The sequence below is a fragment of the Populus trichocarpa genome, chromosome 3, assembly GCF_000002775.5.
Source record: "Populus trichocarpa isolate Nisqually-1 chromosome 3, P.trichocarpa_v4.1, whole genome shotgun sequence".
NCBI lineage: Eukaryota > Viridiplantae > Streptophyta > Magnoliopsida > Malpighiales > Salicaceae > Populus > Populus trichocarpa.
This window is the reverse complement of record NC_037287.2, coordinates 3585601-3608749: the sequence shown is the minus strand read 5'-3', so window position 1 is coordinate 3608749 and position 23149 is coordinate 3585601. Positions and strand designations below refer to the sequence as shown.

Genomic DNA, 23149 nt, shown 5'->3' with positions numbered 1-23149 from the left:
AATTATAACCTTAAAAAAGTGGGGCTCTTCTACAAGAAGAGTTTGGAAACACGGTTATAATCGTGTTTCTAAAAACATTTTAAAAAAATTATTAAAAATTATTTTTTTATATATATTTTAAATTGTTTTGATATGCTGATCTTAAAAATAATTTTTAAAAATAAAAAAATATATATTATTTTAATGTATTTTAATACAAAAAACACTTTAATTTAAAAAATAACCATAACTATAATTCCAAACAGTAATAACATCGACGACCATACAATAAGTTACGAACTGAATTGTCATGGTAAGCTTGTCTGTAATTTGCAATTAACGGCTTTAATACCTACTTTGTCAACTACCCCAATCACCGTCTTTACAGGTCACAACAAGCTAACGAACGCGTAACATGTTTTTTAATTAAAATATCAGCATATTAAAATTATTAATTTAAATTTTTATTAAAAAATAAGCAAATAAACTATCCATCACTCTCTCTAAAACCTTATAAGGGATGCATTTATCGTGTTATAAATAATATTAATTATTTTTAATATTAGTATATCAAAATGATATAAAAATATTAAAAAAATTAATTTAAAATTAAAAAATATAATTTCTTTAAAAAATGTTTTTGAAATAAAAAACAAACAAGTTATTAAGCACACATTTGGCTTTTTTTTTGTTTTTTTTTTTGTTTTTTGAAGGAATGTTGCCAGCCAGCACGGATGAAATGTACAGAATATATTTCTGCAGAAAAATTGAGAGAAATAATGACATGTATTTATGTGTAAGTCTCAACCTCCATGTCAATACTATAATATGCTTCGGGTATGTATCTTTTTTTATTTAGTGATTCTCGAGTCATTTTATACGTTAAATGAGACTACGTTTCTGTTCTTAATGATTTTTTTTTTAAAAAAAGGGATTTTTTACGTTAATTTAATGTTCTTGAAACAATTAATAAATTTTCTTAAATATCAATTTCAATATATAAATCTAAAAAGTGAAATAAATAATCGTATCTCTTTTCGAATTGACATGCGGCGTCGTCGTCGTCGTATTCATATAAAAAATTTTATTATAGTCCTTGAACAGCGAATTGTCATGGAAGAGGTCCCACAAGTGAGTGATTTGAATATTGAAAACAGCCCATAAGAAAGAAAGACAAAGACCCTTCCTTAGCTCGCACTCTTTCTCTGCTAACCAAAACCCGTAACTCCATAAGAAATTTGAAGAAGAAATAATATTCTGCGCTGAGTGTTGCATCATCACGTTAGAGGGGGTGTGGAGAGAGAAGATAGAGTGAAATAAATAGAAAGAAGAGGTGGGTTTTTGTTGGTGAAGGTGGATATGGCCTTTGCTTCTATGTTTTGTTGTGTAAAGAATTCCGATCGGTAGGTTTTTCGTCAACTGTTCATAAATAAAATTTTACTTTTTTTTATTTCTTGATTGCTATTTTCTTTCCATTTTAGTTCATTTGAGTTTTTTTTGTTATTGCTATACTTCTGCTTGTTTTGATAAAACAAAAAAAAAAAAAAGGGAAATTACATGGGTTTTGAATCTTGGATATTGGAGTTGGTCATAATGGTATATATAATTTGTTTGTCTTTATTTTTAATGTTGAGAATGGTGTTTTGTTTGCTTCATGGTTTTGAAATACAGGACTAGAAATTAAAAGTCGAGGGAATTGGGTGGCAAATGAGAATTCATTGACTTAGATTTAAGGGTTTAGATGCTGTAATCAATTTCTAGTGTTTTCTTGGGATACTACTATTTCATTGGGTTTTAAATAGGGAGGTGTGTTGTAGATGTTTTGTTGTTCACAGAAATCTCTGTTGGGATTTTTGTCCACTTGCTGAAATGAGGTGAATAATAATAAAAATGATTTATTAATGTGAGTTTGTGATCGGTTTTATAGGAAAGAGCGAGGAAAGAAGCAACCAACATGGCGGATTTTCTCCTTGAAGGAATTACACTCAGCAACTAACAACTTCAATTATGATAACAAGCTGGGAGAAGGGGGATTTGGCAGTGTTTATTGGGGTCAGCTTTGGGATGGATCACAGGTGACGGTTTGATTTTCAGCTTCCATGTTCTGGCCCTCCATTTTTGTTTAGGCATTTTGTTCTCATGTTAATGGTTGGAGGGTATATAGTAGTTTTTCACATGCAATAAGTCTTTGTAGCAATTTCATTGAGCTCGTTTGTTAATTTTTATTGATGTCCATTTAGAGCAAAAGAAAAAAAAAGGATGCAAACTAAAGATGCTGTCATTTTTTTATTTGCTCAAGATTGTTTAGTTTCAGTTCTTTGGACTATATGCGATTGTTTGATTCTATATATTTTAGCTTTATTCTCTTGTCTTATTTTGATATTGGATCCAAATCAAATCTTTTTATGAAGACTGCATGAGCAGGTCTGATTGTTGAGCCTCTGTGAGTGGACCTTCGTGCTAGTGTAGACAGTATCCAGATTCATGACATTAGAGGACAAGACTACAAAATCATAACTGATTGAAATAACAAAATCTCAGATATTTAAGCTTTGGATGCTAGCAATTAAGAACTTTTTTTCCATTAAATTTTTTTGGGAACTAATTCCTTTTTAGGAATTGTGCTAATAAAGAGCAATATCAGATGGGTTGGGATAGAGGGGGGGCAGAGTGAGTGTTCAAAATTGTCTTCTGTGTATCACGACAAGTAGGATTTTCATTTGATTATTGAACTGTTACTGAACTAGTGTTGCTAATACTATTCCTGCTAGGAGAAAAGGGGTCTTGTATCAAGTTTGTTTCTTACTCTGTCATTAGCAAGTAGGTCATATTAGCATGTGGTTGAAGTTATCTGATGGTTTTTTTCCCCCACTTCATGGCAATATGTTGTCCTTCAATTACTTTGCTTGGCACATTATACTGAGAAAGTGTTCCTTGAATCATTTTACTAAGTGCATTTCTTTTAGTACAACAATAGTGGTGATGAAGCTAAAACGATGTGGACAGGATGATTCTTTTGAGCCGAGGCATGTCGTGTACAAATAAAAATTGAGTATCTTAATGAGGGCAACACACATCACAGTTTTTTATCAGAATGTGGATATCCTTTGTTAGGTGAATGTGATGGTAGGACTTCCTTAAAAGGGAATGAAAGAGGAGAATAGAAAGAGAAACTGTGAAGCTGGGAAGTATGCGCTTGAGAAATGAGGGAATAGTTGCAGGATAAGTGTGAGGGTTGTATATAGTGAGAGGGGGGAGTGGGCATAGTTGGCCAATGAAATGTGTGCCATTTGTCCATTATTATATGGTTAAGGGCTACAGATCGCATTTATACCTGTTAAGTGTTATTAAGAGAGATTAAGGTGGGTCAAGCCCTCTCTGGTGAGCCCTGCTTCATGCCCACTAAGCCAAATCTCTCAATTTCATCTATTATTTAGGATTTATTTATGGATCTTGCTGAAAACTGAGGCACCAGAGTGAGTTTTAGATGTGTTTTCTGCATGATGCATAGTGTGGAATCAGTCTTTATGTCTGATTTCCAGTCATATTCCAATCTTCCATTAAACCATGCAGAACTCACTTGATGACTAAGGAAATGGAATTGTCAATGAGATGTTTAGTGCTCTTTTAATTCTTTCCCCACTCGTTTATTGTGCGGTAGTAGATAAACAATGACTTTCACCTGATAGAATTGATGCTTCTGGACAGATGGGAAAATTTATGTAGCGGTCAGTAATGCAGAAGTGCAACAAAAAGTACTTGCGCTTTTCTTGCTATTTAGTAATCGGAAGTGAGTGTTTGTACATGTAATAGATGACGCTTAAAGAATGCAAGCTTAGGCAATTCTTTTGTTAAAGATGCAGGGGTGAATTTTTAGTGGTGGTAACATGTAGTCTCTGGCTCTCAGCTCACCATTGGGTTTATTTTGGGGGCAATGACAAATTCATCTCGATTGTTTTTGGTCAATGACAATTATATAACTGATTTAAATCCAGCTACATCCTCAGGGTAAACCAACAGATGTATTTGGGTAATTTGTTTGGCTGTTTGTTTGTTTGATTGTTTTCTTGAACTTATCCAAAGCACATAAAAAGCAACTCAGAATTTGGAACCTTGAGTAATTTATAGTAATTCCAACAAGTTTCCAAAGAATTGATGTTCTATTACAGAAATGTGAGCTTTATGGTTAAATTTCTTCATTTCTTTTAATTAGACAACGAAGAATAGTTTTTGTTCTTGTAGCAAGAATGCTAACAGGTGCCATTACTTGCGGCAACACTAAGTCTTCAACTTGCCACTGCTATGACGCATATTTAACCATTGAGAGTAGTCACTTCATGCCAAACATCAAAAGATAGGACTATCTCTAAATTTTCCCTCCCAAGACCCCATTTAACAATTTTAGAATATATCTTTAAGTTGTTGAAACTTCCTTGGATTAAAGTGGTTATACATGCTCTTTCAAAGGACTACTTATCAAGGAAATTTTTGTGAAGTGGATTGGTGTTATGTTTAAATGCAATATAATCTGCTTTTCTGATATATTTCTTAGGTTTGGTGTTGCATTTCGTAAATAGATTGAGTTTGATTATCAAGCTATGATCTTGTTGAGCTTCTTATTGTAACTGTCCATTAACTAGTAATTCACATGCGTTTTGGAAAAGCAATTGACTTGTGCTCATGGAATCACTTAAAAAGTGAGAAAATTGAAATTTGCAGTCTTCATTAGTTTTATTGTGCCAAAGTGTCTGGCATAAGCTGTCATTAAAAGAGTTGGAGGCTCATATGTTTCTTGCTTGATCTTTATGTTATCCTATGCAAAGCAATGGATTATTGTAATGCTTTATTTTCTATACAATGACAGGAATGTTTTTAGACCCACTAGCTTTGGGGGTGTAGCAGAGACTAGGTGTTCCCCATCCCCTATTTAGGCCTTTTCCATAAATTAGATCCAAATTCTGAAAAAGATATTTATGCAGATTGCAGTTAAAAGGTTAAAGGTCTGGAGCGACAAGGCAGATATGGAATTTGCTGTTGAGGTGGAGATATTAGCACGTGTTAGGCACAAGAATCTGCTGAGTTTACGTGGATATTGCGCTGAAGGGCAAGAGCGTCTGATTGTATATGACTACATGCCAAATTTGAGCCTGCTCTCTCACCTTCATGGGCAGCACTCTTCAGAATGTCTTCTCGACTGGAAGAGGCGGATGAATATTGCGATAGGTTCTGCTGAGGGAATTGCGTAAGTATATCATACTCAACTACTTCCTATCTCATCCTGCTGCCACATAGCTTATTTCATCGTTTGATTATTCCAGTTATCTTCACCACCATGCGACCCCTCATATCATCCACAGAGACGTCAAAGCTAGCAATGTGTTACTAGATTCAGATTTCCAGGCTCAGGTTGCTGATTTTGGATTTGCAAAGTTAATCCCTGATGGTGCAACACATGTAACCACTAGAGTTAAAGGTACCCTTGGCTACCTTGCCCCCGAATATGCTATGCTTGGGAAAGCATCAGAGAGCTGTGATGTGTACAGCTTTGGCATTCTTTTGCTAGAGCTTGCAACTGGCAAGAAACCACTTGAGAAGCTGAGTGCCACAGTTAAAAGAATAATTACAGAGTGGGCTCAGCCGTTGGCTTGTGAGAGGAAATTCAGTGAACTGGCAGATCCCAAGCTGAATGGGAAGTACGACGAGGAAGAGCTGAAAAGGGTTGTCCTTGTCTCTCTCGTATGTACTCAGAATCAACCAGAGAGAAGACCCACAATGCTTGATGTGGTAGAGCTACTGAAGGGAGAGTCAAAGGAGAGATTATCTGAACTGGAAAATGATGAATTGTTCAAGCCCCCCCAGGCAGTTGATTATAATGATGGAATATCAGTTGCCGAGGACAGCTCGGACTTCATCTCGGAGGAGAAGGATGCGAACCGGGAAGTGAAAGAGATTGTACAAGAAAATACTCACGATAGCTGAAAGTGTTTGCGCATGTAAAAATCAGGTTTGGATTGAGTTTCTAGTTGAACACGGTAGCACTGGCAAATCCATTTATCAGAGTTGTCAGGAATGATGCTGCTGCTAACAGCATCGTTTTGTGGCTGCAAAAGTGTTTGTGCTTGTAATTATTGAGTATACCAGGTGGCCTTGGTATCTGTCTAGTATTAAGTGTGTCCAGATTTTTGGTTTGAAAGAAAATTAGAAATGGTGAAGATGAATGCTTTCCTTTCGTTTTGTATTTTATTCAAATGTTAATTTAAATTGAGATTCTTGAACTGGGATGAATCAATGAAAGGGTATGTTGTTCAAGCCAATCTGATTTTTATTACATTTATTCTAGATACAGTATGACTCAAATGATCATTTATCCCTTCCTTTAAACATTAAAGTAGAATATTTTTTTCCTAAAGGAGGCACTTGGCATCGAGCAGGCAAATAGATTTGCAGAATACTAAAAAACCATAAATTAATATGGCTTCAGAGCAAACCACTTCATAATCCGGCACCGGTCAACCGATTTGGGCAGCACAAAATGCAGAAAATAGAGCCAAAGCTCATTCACCAATTCCAACTTCTAGCAAATATTTACAGCTTATAAAGAGCGCTGTCGCAGACTTAACAGAGATCTGGGTAAGGTAACCTCATCAGGAAAATACAATACTGATACAACAAAAAAACAACAACAAAGGTTTGACATGATTTTATCCTCAGCCATGCCGTTGGCAAACTACTTCAGTTTCAAAAGGCACCATCATCCAACGACAACGGAAATAGTATTATTATACTTCAAGTGAATGTATCCTCTCTATCGCCTTCAGCGGTCTCACCCTCCTCCAGGTTGCTGAACTCCAGGAAATGTGTTGGCCTATGGTCCTCATGGTAATACTCTCGAGGTGTCCCCAGCTTGATTCCATATTTCATGCTCACTGTATGCTTCACTCCCATAAAATTGTAATTCCATGGCCCGTTATCAGGAATCTATGTAAACAAAAGAGAAATACCAAGCCAGTTAGTCCCCAAAATCAAACAAAGAGTTGCTCGTTCCAAATCATAAACAACCGTCCATTTTTTAGACATGGGATTAAATAAGTCTTAACCATTCTGGACTTGTAACTCACCATGTAGAAACCAAGGAAGCGGTCGCTCAGGAGCATCTGAACCTTCTCGTAATGAGTTGGCAGGTAGCCATGAGGATTGCTTCCCGTGTCCTTGTTGACACGTCCCCACTCATAACCACTAGGAGTAAGCTTATATGCAGTTAACGAGCATGATCCTGGAGTGAAACTACATGTCAGGATGATGCACTTTTCTCCATCCCATTGCTTGTTGTTCTCCAAAACCCGAGCATGAGCCGTGAGATCCTACACAAAACAAATAGTTCAGGTAAGAAAGCAGATCAGAGACATGCTATTGTACTCCCTTCATTAGAGAGTGGGAAAAAGAGTGGTAGCACTCGATTATGGATTAAAAGAAAATAGTCAGACCTGTGGTGATAACTGAGGAAGCTCATTTGGTTGTGTGTGCATCCATCCCAAAGGCTCCAGATCATTGAGGAAATCATGCTCAGGAAGAGCTGATGGAAGATGAACCTGTTGATGAGTCCCCCACTGTGGGGGCATAGCAATACAACGGATTTCCTTGACCTGAGGATTGTCCGGGGGGCTTATACCATACAAATACCCAGAAATTTGAGTTCGCAGATCAGCTATACAGATAAACTTCTTCAAGATATTCTTCGGCATGATATATGTGTATCCAGTTTCCTGCAACATCATGTGTAGAGCATCAAAAAACAGTGGAAATATTTTCATGTAATCGATCAGGAAAATAAAAAAAATATAGCACAAATTTGTACCTTGATATCCTCAGAATTCACATAGATATGATTGACTCGAAGATAGAGATTTGTAGCAGATATAGCTCTGACACGCCAATCTGTTTTAGAACCAAACGCAGCTTGCTCATATGGACTAGTGGTTGTGACAATGAGTTCATCACCATGCACATTTGTGGTCCTTGTGGTGACCGCTGTCAGTTGACTCGCTTCTTTGGCCTGAAAAGTCCAACAGAACAGAATTTTTATGACAAGCAAGGAGTAAAGAGCAAAAAAAACATAAATGAAGTTGGAGGGCGCATTACCTGTTTCTCAATCTCTGCTATCTGCTGCCTTTGTTGAGAAGGAGGAGTGATCTCAGCTCCAAGAATAATATCACGTATCTCAGATTGTGTCAGTGCTGAGGTGTTCACATTGTTCTTCTTGGCATAGTCAGAGAGTATGAGATCCCTTAAAGCAACCTCAACTTTCATCCACTGATCATCAGTAAGTGAAGGCCAGATGTGGTGTGGCTCAGTAACGATAGTCTTGTCAGGCTTGAGTAGCATCTTTGCCTTCTCATTATTAACATGAAGTGCACGGAGAATCAGAATGAGCCGAGAGAACGCAGTGTAAGATGATATACTCTTCAGCCAATCATCATAAATATTGAACAAAACCATTTGTGGTTCCGTTGCCTTCAAAATCAAATCACCAAATTTCTCTATCTTTAAGCATGACTGGAATGGGAGCTGCAACTCACTTCCCTTGATAACTATGTTGGGGAAATCAAGCAAGTGAACCTCCAATGGATCAAGCATCCCTTTGCGAGTCACAATAATTTGTTTTGGTTGTTCTTCCACAGGCAGAGACCGCACAAGAGCTGCAACTTCTTCAGCAGTTTTCCACTTGGCAAGCTGGCCCAGACGTTTCTGTCCTGCCCATACACTAGTGTGGATAACCTGCAGAGATCATGTTTAAAACTTCAGAACATCTAACAGAGGAAACAAGATAGTTTCAAAAACAACATTCAAAGCAAACCTTCAAAAATAGCTGCCCAGTTCTCGGATTGAATATGAAGATTGCACCATTTATGGGTTTTGTTGTGAGATTCCCTTCAAATGTCTTGTGGATTGTGACACGGTAGACATTAGTATCATCAACAAACCATATTATCTGATTGCTAAAGATCTCCCCATAATTCTGTGATGATAAATATGGTTCTGTAGGCTCTGAAGAATACAACTGCAAACCTTTTCTTATGCGCTCCCTCAAGACATACAAAGCTGGGTTTGACTGCACCAAAATAAACCGTTAGAACAAGCGATTGACAGCTATATCATAAATCAATCAACTCAATACCAAAGAACTATTGTATCAAGCATGAAAAGTGCACCTTCATTATTTTGTTCATAGCTTGAGCTAGCAGTGGTTTAGACCCCGGAAACCAGTTGCCAAATGCAGAGTGCAAATTGTACGCTAGATCAAGCCCAATCATAACCCCTGAACAAAAACAAATAAAAGCATGATTTAACTTATAACAGAATAACATATGAAAGCTAGAAACGGGAACCCAGCAGGAAAACATACCAGTTGGAGATGGATATATAGACATGTTGTCTGTTGTGTAATCCATAAATTTGGCCCTAGTATAGCGCTCAATATCATGAGAATCATAGTCTCCCCATCTCAGCTGTACATCTATCCAGTATTTATTGCTTGCTTTCTGGTCAAACACATCTTTTGACTCAGCCACAAGACTAGGCTTTGACATGGGCCATCTATGGGCAGCAAAAAGGAGAACGTCTGCACAGGAGCTGTTCATTTTATAACTTTTCCTTGGATGGATTGTTTCTTTCTGCACAGTCTCAATTTCCAAAGCATCCAGTTCCTGATCCAAGACCTGACAGAGGTCCATAACAACACTCTCATGAATCTTCTGCCACAAGTGAGCACGGAATATCTGAATCAGCGAAATCTTCAAGGTCGGGATCTTCCCGTGCATGAAGATGCCGGTTAGATCTAACTGCACTTGAAAACCCACATAAACATTTGCCCTGTTTATTGTGGGGGACCACCAAAGTGTAAATCTACGGTTAGGAATTTGGTTCAGACCAGATCTCTGTGCATTAGTAAGCTTCTTATACTTCATGGACTCCTCAAAGCCAGATGCCTTTTCCCAAAAGAGACCTTCCCAAGTTGGGAAACTGAAATATCAAGGCAGGGAAAGTAGTTACAGAAGTGTTGATGACAAAAAAACAGCTTCTCCCCCAAGTCAAAAACATGTAACGTAATCATTAGGTGTGAAATTAACCCCACCAATTCCAGTATATTGAAAGAAAAAGAATGTGTCATAAACCGAAATAATCTGCTAGAGTTGAGGAAAATTATGTGCCAGAACAGAATGTGTCACAAAGGCAATGCAATTTAATGAATTTCTAGCTATGCTAATGCTAAAAATATGGCGACAAAAATTGCAGTACTTATGTGCCAGAACAGAAGTACTTACTATGTTCCTTTGAACAAGGTATGCTCAAGAATTCCTTCAACACCACCAAGAGCTTGAATGACATCAGTTCGATAATTGTTCAAGTTCCACAATTTTCCATCATGTCTCTGGTGCGTCCACCAGAAAGGATTTTGTTTTAAAACTTGGTATTGCTTGAAGTCTGTGCGCACTCTCCACCCTTTGTCATATGCTAAAGTGTGACGATCTTTCTGAAAAAGAGTATTAATGCGTGGAATTCCCCTGTCCCATGAATCCTGTCAATGCAATTAGACAGCATTTAGAAAAAACAATCTTCAGTAAGAACTTCACAAAGACCACATAAAATAAGTCCAAATTCAAGGCAACACATGAGGAGGCTCCAAATTGGACTTAAGGAAAAACTTACTTCCAAATCTTCAAGTGTTAGACGCCTATTTTGCGCCTGCGCTTCCTGCCTCTTCAATGCATACTCTGCCCAAACCCGCTGCGAGTCAATGAACTCACTCTCCCATGGCTGTCAACAAAACAGTATGAAGCTCAGAACAGTCAAGCAAATACTCCAAAATCATGGTACCCAACACCCATGATTTATTTCAGCTTACCTGAATGTACCGATAAAGATTTGGAATCAGCTGGTCCTCCTCATGACTCATTCCGCTCCTGAAATGGGTTACACCAACATCTGTTTGCTGACTATATCGAAGATCACTTTGAGGGATCAATATGTGACCCATGGATAACATGCCAAGTCCTCCAATTTCTTTTGGTGTATAGAAGATAACAGGAGGAAATCTGAAACAGAAGTTAAATTCAGAACAAAATTTCAAGCTAAACACCAGCAGCTAAAACATGGAGTTAACTCTCATGAGTACAATTACATACCTGCTTGGCATTTTTGAGTTTAGCCCAATCTTGATACGGGTTTGAATTTTATTTTCACATTTTACAAGCAAATCTAACAGCTCTTGAGTATGCACAGTTGCTTCACGGAAATATGTCATCAATCCTACAAATAGAAACGGAAAAAATCAAAACAAAATTTCAGCGAATAAAATATAAGCACAAAGGAGAAAGTGATTAGCAAAAGGCGGTAATTACCAATCAAGGCTGTATTCCATTTGTTAACAATCTTTGTGAAAGTAGTTGACCCTGAGGACATCAGAATCTGCCTCACACGATTCTCAAACACTTTCATGTGCTCATCATCAACCCGTAGAAAAGCAACTGCGGTCCGTTCCTTGGTCTGCTCATTCTGCAAATTCCAAACACCATCTCTTGTATTGCTGAATGCTTCTTGAGTCATTCTTATTTTAGGAAGTATCCGAACTTCAAACCCACACCTGCAAATTGGCAGTACCGGTTATTTTAGCAAGGAAATCAATGCCTCACAATTTTTGTTTTCCAAAGATACAAGCTCTTGCAACAATAATATAAAGAAAAACCATCCACTTAGAAATTTTGTTTGGAACCCTTAGAAACATGTTAAGGTTCAAGCCCTGTGCACTTAATGTTGGGGAAAAAAGTAACTAATAAAGGCATATGTTACTAAAAAATACCTGGCCAAATTAAAGTGTCACTTCCCCACCCTCCCCAAAACAAGGAATATACCCAGATGCTATTTCAAGATTAGAAAGACATCTTTGCACATTAAAAAGGTGAGGCATAACTAAATCGACATAAGCAAACAAAAAGGCACACCAAGAACAAATTACCAGAATTTTAAAGGATGGTATGTTATCGTGTTAGAACCAAATTGTTAAGGTAATATATGCAGGAGTAACTAGGTTTTGGATACATAAATACACCGACATCAAAGTTCCAACCAATATCACTAATAGAAACTTAAAAATTAAATAATCGGAATGACTTCAAGCATGTGCATACACGAGTAAAATTTCAGTGCAAGAGTGAGAATACTTACATGCTGAAAAGCAGGTTTGGGTTGTCCTTGCTGTAAACAGAAACAAAGCTGTTCTCCCACTCTAAAGTTGTGATGCTTCGAGGGAGACGATTCTTCATGTCCCAGAAAACACTCCTCCCAAGATTGACTGGAGAGATTCACAAAAAAGCATTTACTTTTTTAAGCAAAATAAAGAATCCCAACAAAAATTAATTTAACTTGGAAGTTACAGATTACATACCATCATGTTTCATAAGCCTCATCCTTGCATCTCTAGGCCAGCATTTCTTGTTCTGATACCCAACCATATTTTCATTGTTGGGATCAGGATGCTCAGTGAGATATCGTTGTATTAGATCTCGGGCCTCTTCATGAGTAAACCGAAACAATATATGCACCCTGTCTATGTACCTGGAATAAAGACGAATTGGATGTCGTGTCTCAACCTTTGTATCCCAGTAGGTGATAAATTCATTTGGCATTTGTGGCGGACCAGCGATCTCACTGGCCCGGGTCAATCCAAGAAGCAGGAGATCCAGCACAAGTCCATAATACTGCACCACAAAAGAAGCAAACTGAAGGCCACGTATCAAACCATACGAGTTCGTGTGACTCATGTCCTTGTAGGAAAGGACAACATTGTTCTTGGCAGTCACATAATCAGCAATATTGTGGTCAAGGACCAACCGAAGAAGCCTGAAAAAAGTGGAAGACATATAAATGAATAAACATTGGAAACTTTCTCTAACATAACATAAGCAGGGGAGCTGAGGAATATTAACCTATTTAACATTGTCAAGTCGATCTTTTCAAAGAACTTCTCAAACTTGGTCTGAAGCATCACCACACACTGCCCCTCACTTGTGTCCCAGATACCTTGCAAATTGTTTATGCCTTGACACCATTTATAGACAAGCAGTGGTGGTGGCTCGGAATCTGCAGGTTTAATCCAGTTTGGAAAGAGGTGGCGCTTATCACCTTCATACCACAGATATTGGTCCAAATAAGCATCTGTTATTTTTTCAAGAGGCTCAATTTCATAAACCGGAATCAGAGAACTGTACAAATCCATGAACTCTATGCCCACCTGAAAAAGGAAAAAGAACAGCTCAATTTCAATCCAAATATCTATAATAAGACACTGCATAGAACAAAGTCAAAGCTAATACAGGCTCAATTGTCAACTCACTTCTTTGAAAGCACGCTGAGTGAGCAGGTGACGCTTGATCCGTGATAAAGCCTCATGGGGGTTGTCATAAGCTTGTTCAATAAGACCTAGTTCTTCCCTCTGCAGTTGGTTTAATCTCACAGCCACACTGTATGACTCTTTCAACCTTTCCAAAGCAAGGATAAGCAGCTTAGTGTCATGCTTGTATGACAAGGGAGGGAATGGAATTGGTGAAAACTTTCTGGACTCCAACCAATGGACAGTAGTTGTGTAAATCGCAACAGCTTCTTCTGGAGTGACATATGGGCCATCCTTCAAATAGTTGTGTTGACGTTCCTAGAAGGTAATGAAAATAGAAAGAATTACTACAGGATGCTCTGGTGAGGCCACACAGGTATAGGACAAGCGATAAGCCATGGAGTCCACTTATTTATAGCATGTAGTAGCAGAGACATCACAGGAATATATTTTAGAAAAAGAAATATCAAAACGCCTTAAATTACCTGTTCTGCCTTTAACCACAACCGAGTCAGTCTTCCAAGATTCTTTCTGCATACTGTCTTGTCAACAGTCGCACCCCTTCTGATACGCTCACGATTATAGTGAGCAACATTCGTCCACCAGTCTGCTTTTGACTTAACATACCGAAGTATCATGTTTTCAATGGGAACTGGTAAACCAGGAACCTTCCATGGAATGTTTGCTTTCCAGCAGCGCCAAGCCTCACTAAGGTGCTGCAGTATCGTTCTAGCCTTATTTTGCTTAATGCCCTCTGCAAATTGATATCGCACAATTAGACAAACATTACAAATAGATAGAATGCAGAAAGATACAAAGAAGAAATGAACATCAAAGGGAAAAACTAACAAAGATGACAACCTGGCATGGCATCAAGAACATCATGCATAACAGCGGCACGGAGTTCCAAGTCAAAGTGGCTCTCGACACGCTGCTTTGTAACAGTCTTGGCAGTTCCTTTTGAATGGCGCCCTTCAAACTGTCTTGCAAGAAGATTACCCAACCACCGTTCAAGAAGAGGCACTATGCCACGTAGGAAAAATAGCCATACCCTCCACATTGGTGCCCAAAATCCACAACCAGGTCCCTTACCCACTGGGCCAGTATTGAAGCGGTAATATATCAAATGCTTAAGATCTTTGCACATTCTTATCTGGCGCATCAGCCTATACTTGTATCTGTACATTCCCGTCAACTGACCAACATGGGAAAATGTATACTGAAGACCGTCAGCCAATTGGAAAGCATCCACATTACCTAACCTGAATTGTATATTGGCATCAACCACAAGCTTTGTCAAACGCAAGATCTCACGACAAAGATGAAAAGCATTGCCAAACCGTGACTTCTTGCGTTCCTTTGTCGTAAGGGTCTTCACAGGCTTCAAGTTAAAATTATAATCAAGGTGGAGGTAATTTAAATTTTTCCGGTGTATCAATAGATTCAGCATGTTGTACCCCTGCTTACAAACTTGGAGACCTGCTTCAGCCCAATCTAGCTCTGTGGTTTGGAAGAATTTAGTTGCTGCTAATGACCGGAACAAGTGCTTCTTCTTCTGAGCTTTTGGCGGTCTATGATGCAGTTCATTCAAAACAAAACATTTCAACAATTTCTGATAGCTAACTCGAACTTTGACAGGATATGATGGAGGACTGGAAAACACAACAACAAAAAAAAGTTTTTCATGCACAACACAAAAAGGCTATACATGTGAACAGCACAAAAGAAATTAGAATCTTACCAGTGCTCCTTATACCACTCCGACACAAGGGGTATATCTTCTGCCCGTCGCATCCGTCCAGATCTCATGTTAAAAGGTCGGTTAGCAAATAACAAGGAAATGCCAGCAGCTGTGGTGTCAGTATAAAGCTGTGTATCCTCCAAAAAAGGTTCCACCCCTTCTGGCATAACAAAATCCTCATCATCATCATCGTCATCATGAGTCTTTTTTTCACGGCGTTCCTTGTTAGAGGAGGTTATTGGGTGTATCAAAGGATCATAATAGAAAGCAGGTAAATCAGGATCCTCAGCTTTAATGTACATGATCATGGGAGTGTGATACACACAAAGTTTTACTTTCCGGGGCCTATTATTGTAAAGATGAGGAAATGCAATTCTATACTCTGTCCGCAAAGGTGACCGAATAATGAGTTTGTTGATGTCATTGAATTCGTTCCAGTCCTCATCACCTTTCTCCATGTCACGATACAAAGGTTCAAACTTAGGCCCGCCTACAAGAGAACAAAAATAGTTTGAAATCAATCGAACCGACCACATAGAAATATATTAGGCATCCAGGACAATTCATAAGGATAATTTGATCAGTAGCAGTCACAAAACCCAAAAGTGCGCAAACTACAATTGAAAAATTGATTTAGGACTGTGCAAGCTTAATTTGATTTAGGACTCAGTCAGGAGCAAACAACATCCTGTGCAAGCTTCATTTCAAACCAATATGCTGCTCTATTTAGTTAATTTGTAGAGTTATCGGCCAGTGATTTTTAAATTAAACAGCTTACAAGCATCTCTAACCCAGAAGAGTCTAGGGTATTGTTGATTGAAACACCAGCACAACAGATGAGCCAATATCTGCAACCTATGTTGAGTCTAGCATCGACAATCATATGCTAAATCAAAGTAACTATTGTAGTTACACAGCACAATTATCTCCAATATTTCACTTTTCATTACTTTAGTGATCACAACTTGTCAGACAGACAGTGATTCTACAGCCTCTACCCAGTAGGTTATCGAAAGTTAGAACAACTTCATTTTCATCCTATCAGAGAATGCACTTCTAAGAATGCAAAATAAATACAAATTTATGCAAGGTATGTACACAGATGCATACACAGCATATTAGAGCAGAATTTATACCAGGTATGCACATGTTCAATGCTTTGGCTGTAAAGAATGACTCCATGTCGAACAAGTAAAAATAGTTGCGGTCAATTAGATCAGAAAGAAGCTGTCCTGCCAGACGGTGAAGAGTCGCCATTATTGGAAGAGAGAGATGCCACTTCCTGTAACTAGGACCATTGATAAGCTTCGTTTTAACAAGAGGCTTATGGTCATAAAACCAAGTATAGACAGCAGAATCTTCTTCTTCGTCCAACTCTAATTGAATAGGCTCTAGAGGATCAACATCTAACAAATTATCAGCATAGTCTAAAGGAGGTTCCTCATCATCAAAAGGCGGAAACCTCATTCTCTTGAAATGCCGCCGATCCCTCTTTTCTCTTCGCATCATGATCCACATTGTCCCCCACTGTGAAAATATATGAGAAAGTTGGTCAGTTATCATAAACAAAATCTAAGAAGTATCAATTGCAAAACAAAATATGTCCCGCATCTACATCTTTGCCATTGAGAGCGAATCAGCATACCTGAGCTAAGTAAATAGGTTCAACAACCCATGGAATTTCATTCACAAAAGTGATCGCTCCTGTAATATGGTATAGAACCTTCACATCACGAACCTGCTCCCAGGGCATTGGCATATTCTCAAGAAGCTTGTATACTGCATGTGGAATGAATTTAAGGGCTCCAAGATACACACGTTTATCATGGCGATATTTCTTCGAGGACATATCACCATGGTCCCTGTTTAAGAATCAAATTTAACGATTCAAGATCAACCAAAATACTCAAGGCAATAACAAAAATAATGCAACCCACTCATCTATACTTCAAGACCATCTCTCCTCGCAATCAAAATAGCGATTAGGCGTAAAAAAACACAAAAACACCGAATACTACATGTCAAATTTCCTGCCATGACCAAAATTTCGATGCTAAAAGATACAAACGACGTCTTAAACTTCAATAAAATCCGAAAAATGGATTAAAACGCCAATTTTAAACATACAAAAAAAACAGGAATGCCAAAATCCAATTCAAAAACAGCTGAAAAAAGAACGAACAAACCATAAAAAAAGCAAAAAAAAAACTTTTCACAAAAGAATCAAAAAAGGAAGAAACTAGCCACTACTGTTCAAAGCTGAGAAAACAGAAAGGACACCTAAACACCACCGCACCAAAAAAAAATACACAAAGCGCTAAACCAGAGCCGCAACTCTACAAACCAAATCCCCTCAAACCCGGACAGACCCAGAAATAAAAATCGACACTCACCTTATAATCTTCCTCACGTGTTCCGGCGGCATATCCTCCTTTTGCGTCTCGACGAAACCAAACTTCCGCTTATCACTGTACCTCTTCGTGTTAAGTTGCTGCCATTTCCTGGCCTTCTCCTCCAGCTTCGCCTCCGCATCCGCTGGATTCGACACCGTTTGCGACGGCGCCAGTACGGTGTAAGAAGGCTGCGACGGTGGAGGCGGTGGGATCGACGGCCCAGCCGTCCCCGGAGGCGCTATATGCTGCTCTCCGGTGTCGTTCCACATGATTCGATTTACTTTCTAGGGTTTTGAGATTTTAGTAGTGTGCGTTTCTAAAATAGGTTTTGAAGAAAGAAAGGCAGAGTGACTAAACTGATTTTAGTGAGTGGTGTTTGATGTTATATGCTAGTCACGTGTCCGCGCTCTGCTGGCAGACGGAAAAAAGATTTTTTTTACAATACAGAAATAAAAAATGTAAACATGAGGTCGTTAGCGACGCATTTTTAACTATTAAGAAAACAATTTATTTCATGCCAAAACAAATTACAGTGTGTTTAATAAAATAAATTAAATATTATATATATTAATATATATTAAAAATGTTTTTAATGCTAGGAATGGAAAGAGTCAGTAAATTGGAATAAAAATATATGTTAAGCATATGCTCGTGCTAAGAGCTTTTAAAAAAAATTTCATTTAATAATATGATGATGATAAATTTTTTTAAGAGAAATAATAATTTTAACTCTATTAAAAAAATATTTTTTTGGGATAAATCCTATTCTTTTATCAATTTATTTTTTCAAGAAAACAAAATTTATTTTTTCCTTGATTCTAATAAGAATAGAAAGTAATGAGAATCAGAAAAAAAAATTAAATGATTTTAGATAAAAATAAAAAAAATGTATCTTCAATTAAAACCTTGTATCTTATTAATTTGTTTAATTTACTTTGCCACATTTTTTAATAAATGGTTGTGGGGATAAAAATAAAGGGTTTTTTTTTAATTTAACTCATTTGAAATAAGTAGAGAAAATGTATCCATCTAATCTAAATCTCATTCATTTATTAACACATATTGATTGTTTGAGCAAAATATGTTTTTTAAATACAAGCAATGTTTTAAACCGTTATGATATTAAAAACAAACCAAAACTATAACAAAAAAAAAATATTAAAACAAAGTTCAAGTATCATTTATGTGGAACAAAAAGATGAAATTATGTTAAAAATCTATTAAAAATTTTAAAAAAAAACCATGAATGAATATTTGTGAACTTATTTTTTCATATTAGGCACATAATAATGGAAACAAAATGCTAACTTCGTCGTGAAAACCTAGAAACTCATTAGAGAACCATGAAAAAATTAAATAATAATTGAAATATCAAGTTAATTTTTTGTAGTTTATTTAAATTTAAATCCAGTAAAAAATGTAAAAAAAAAAAAGGTCATGCCCTCATTTGATTAAATAGTCAAATAGAAAAGGGGGCTTGACATGCGTAGGCATATGAGGACTTCTATTTTATAAAAATATATATAAATAAATATAAAACAATCTGTCGTCTGATTTTTCAGATTCCATACACCTCCAAGGCAGCTGAAAAATCGAAGTTTGGTTAGTCATAAATCCATTTTTCAAGCTATTTTGATAATAAAAAAATGGTCACACGTATTTTTTATGTTATACACTTTGATCCTTGTTTTCTGGTATTTATTTCATAGAACAATTTATAATAAATTAGTTATTAATTTGGCCACAAAAGATCTAATCAAGGAGAAAAATAATTGATAACCAAAATAAAAATATATATATTATAATAGTAGAGTAGATGTTGCATCGGTACATTTTTATAATTATTTATAACAGTGGTTTGATTAGATATATTAAAACTACCCCTATAATCACAAAAAACTAACATTGTTCAACAATGGTGTTTTGGTATTTTTCTTTTTAATTATACAATGCAATTACATAGTTGTCCTTGAGGTGAAAAAAATAGTTCGTGTGTACAGGGGTATTAACATCTTTTCCTAAAGTCTTTTTTTGTAATTAAAGGGGTTCATCATGGTGTAATTTAACACTGAATTAATATTTTTCAATTTAAAAATTTATAGGTGCGTGCTTTTAACGCGCTAACACGTAGGTGGCACCCCATACTTTGAGTGACATGTGCGACGCCCCCTGATGGTGAAAAATTATTATCCACTGTCTCATTTTGTTATCTATTGTGTCCCCTTCATTTATAGTCAGTGCATGTCATATAAAAATGATCAATTTATCGTTAGTGACCATTTCTTTTCTTGCCCCCTTCATTTCTCTCTCCTGCAATGAGAAATACACCATGATCCTTATTTTTATTGCTTTTTTTTATGATTGTTTATTTTTGTCCTTTTTCCTTTTGTTACAATTTTATTATTTTTCAATTTAATCCTTCAATTATAATCTTTTTTTTATATATATATATAATATTTTTTTATTCGGCCCTTCTATTTTTGATTTCTTATTTTGTTAATTTTCCTTTTGTTCAAAGTTTTTATGCTTTCAATTTTATCCTTGAAGTCAAGTTTATGATTTTTATTTTTTTAATAATAATAAAAAAAAAATTTGGTCTTTCTTCCTTTGATTTCTTGGTTTTTTTTTCTTGATTATTTTGTCAATGTTTTTATGGTTTTTAATTTTATCATTCAAATTAAATTTAAGGCTTTTGTTTTTCCAACAACAACAATAATAATAATAGTGACAGCAGTGGTAGCAGCAACAACAATGATAATGATACTAGTAATAATAGTAACAATGCTACTAATAATAATAGTAGTAATGATAATGTTACTAATAGTGATAATAGTAGTAATGATAATAATTTAATATGATCGTAATAGTCCTAATTATAGTAACGATTGTGATGATAATATTAATAATCATAATAATAAGAATATCAATGATAAAAATTATAGTAATGATAATAGAAATAATGCTACAAATAGTAATAGTGATAATAATAAAAATAATAATAAATAGTTTTACATTTCAGAACAAGTAATGATACCAACAATAATGATAATTATAGCACTAGTTGGAGCAATAATAATGATAATAACAATAATAGTGATGGTGGTAATCGTAAAAGCAATCATATTAATAATAATAATTATTATGATTACAATGAATAGTGATTAAAATATTAATAATGAAAAGAATATGGATTAAAATTAAAAAAAAATGGTTGTTTTAAAATTTTTTACCGTTTAAGAGACGTCTCTTTCTACTCTTTGGTTTTTTTTCTTCAAAGTTTGCATTTCAGTCATTCAACTTTATTTCTTATAAGGAACAAGGATAGCAATGGTAACTAAAATTGAAAGATTAAATATTTATTTTTATGTGTTTTTACGTTTAGTATATTGAAAAATTATAACCTTGCCATGGATAATTAGCAGCTCGTTCTATGCTTTGAAAATATTTATTTTAAGACTTTCACTATTCTATTAAGAAAACTTGCTTGGCAATTGTTTTAGGGCACACATGTATTTTTTTAAGAATTTTTAATATTGTAAAACTTTTTTTGTTTGTTGTTGTTGATATTATATTCTTACATTTTTTTATAGATATTTGATTATTCAAAACCATGTTAAATTTAATTGTTTACTTAAAGACTCTGTTTGTTTTATAATTTTTATTTTATTTTATTTTATATTTTAGTGAAAAATAAATACTAAAGAATAAGTCAATTTTTTTAAAAAAGAAAAAATAATTTTAACCTCGTTAGGAAGAGGAAAATTTATTCTATACATAAGCACCATAATTATCACTAATCTATCACTGCCATGATTATTATCTTTATCTATGTAATCATCATATATCATCATCATATTATTAATATATAAATTATTTTATCATCATCTTACAATAATCCTTTAATACTATTATAATTATAATTATTGTCATAATTATGATTTTATTATTAAAATAATCATTATTTTATTATTATTATTTTTATCACCGTTACCACAACAATTAACATCCTATATAATTACCACTATTATCACCAATATTACTAGTATCACAAATAATAATATTATTGTAACTATTGTTAACGCTATCATTATAATTATTATTACCACTGCTATTTTTATCATAAATATTATAAATTTTCTCATTCTATTACCTTTTATACAAAAAAAAAATGAATGAAAATTAATTTATTTCATGGAAATATTTTCTTTGATGCATCCAAATAATGAAAGATAAGTGATTTTCTAGAAAAATATTTTTCATAAAATAAATGAACCCTCGCACTCTTTTGAAAATAAAACCAGTTATTAATTGTTATTGGTCATAACCAATTATTAGAGGTGATCATCTTCGATTCGGTTTGGTTTTTATAAAAAAAGTAATAAAATTGATTTTTTTTTAAAAAACCGAAACCGGTTCAAACCGACCGGTTTCGGTTCGTTTTTTAGGACAAAAACCGGTTTGACTCGGGTTTTTTCCGTTCTGTTTTTTCAGTTTCAGGTTTATAAAACCGAATCGGTCGGTTTTTTTTAAATTTTAATCAGTTTAATCGGTTTTTTTTACAGTTTGATTTTTTAAATTATTTTTTCCTAGTTTTCTTGGTTTAATTGATTTTTTGGTTTTTTTACTTATCCCTACCAATTATCATGATTGACGTCGTCTAAAATTCATAAATGCTGATTAATTATATTATTTCATGAGTAACTATAAAGGCAACGGGAGACAAAGTTAAAAAAATTTATTTACGAGTCTAAATAAAAATATTTACATCAATTTTGTTGAGATTTATTTTAATTCTGCCTCATCTCATGTTAGTTTCTCTTTTAAAAAATACTATGAATTAAGAGTTCGCATGATTAATGAAAAGTAAATTTTGACTACGAGCCATAATCAATTTTTTTCATAAATTATTTATAAGAAAAATTTAATTCAGAAGTTTGTTATGCAAAAAAATGACTTAAACAAATTTTTTCAAAGAGGGGAGATAATATAAATTTGAAAGTAAAAAAAATTAACTTTTCATTAAATTTAAAAAAACTTTTAATTTAAGTCAAAGGTTATTTCTAACTCAATATATTTTATACTTATGAGTTAAAAAGTTTTTTTTATTTTAAATTTAAATCAAATAATAACTTAAATTTCAATACTTACTAAGTGTTATAAAATTTAATCATAGTTTTAAATTTTAAGTAGAAAGTAATTCATTTTATGATATCATATATATATATATATATATATATATATATATATATATATAAAGTCTCTTTTTCACAATCTTAATGACGAACGCATCCCTGTTTATCTCAAAAGGAATTTGAACATTGAAAAACACCATTGGTTCAATTCATTAAATTTATAAAAGATGTTTTCAAAGTGATTTTTATATTATTTTTCATCTAAAAACTTATTAAATTTATATTTACTTTAAGTGCTTTGATGATATTGACATATTGATATAAAAAAAATCATTGCAATGCATTTTTAATTGAAAATTACTTCTGAAAATAATTGTATATCAAAATAAAAAAATCATTACAACGTATTTTTAATTAAAAAATATTTTTGAAAATAACTGTGCATCACATTATCAAACACATAAACACACAATTATGTATGGTAATTTAATATAATGTTATTTTCAAAAGTATTTTT

The 23149-nt window shown here is 34.7% G+C and overlaps 2 protein-coding genes across 2 annotated transcripts; one reads left to right on the top strand and one right to left on the bottom strand.

The window, feature by feature from the left end:
- The first annotated feature begins 1134 nt into the window (after positions 1-1134).
- LOC7475672 (PTI1-like tyrosine-protein kinase At3g15890) lies at positions 1135-6293 on the top strand. Its single transcript, XM_002303190.4, has 4 exons — positions 1135-1382; positions 1907-2054; positions 4959-5221; positions 5298-6293. Exons 1-4 carry the CDS (start codon positions 1339-1341, stop codon positions 5956-5958), a joined length of 1116 nt encoding a protein of 371 aa, XP_002303226.4. The 5' UTR covers positions 1135-1338; the 3' UTR covers positions 5959-6293.
- A 219-nt stretch (positions 6294-6512) lies between these two features.
- LOC18096703 (pre-mRNA-processing-splicing factor 8A) lies at positions 6513-17853 on the bottom strand. Its single transcript, XM_024596412.2, has 23 exons — positions 17501-17853; positions 16753-16969; positions 16244-16634; positions 15108-15597; positions 14228-15018; positions 13852-14120; positions 13370-13684; positions 12963-13267; positions 12422-12876; positions 12202-12328; positions 11379-11620; positions 11163-11286; positions 10883-11072; positions 10687-10794; positions 10302-10555; positions 9383-9999; positions 9189-9295; positions 8834-9088; positions 8119-8754; positions 7835-8032; positions 7464-7742; positions 7098-7340; positions 6513-6957 (listed from the first exon to the last, which is right to left on the bottom strand). Exons 1-23 carry the CDS (start codon positions 17767-17769, stop codon positions 6766-6768), a joined length of 7074 nt encoding a protein of 2357 aa, XP_024452180.1. The 5' UTR covers positions 17770-17853; the 3' UTR covers positions 6513-6765.
- Between the last annotated feature and the right edge of the window lie 5296 nt (positions 17854-23149).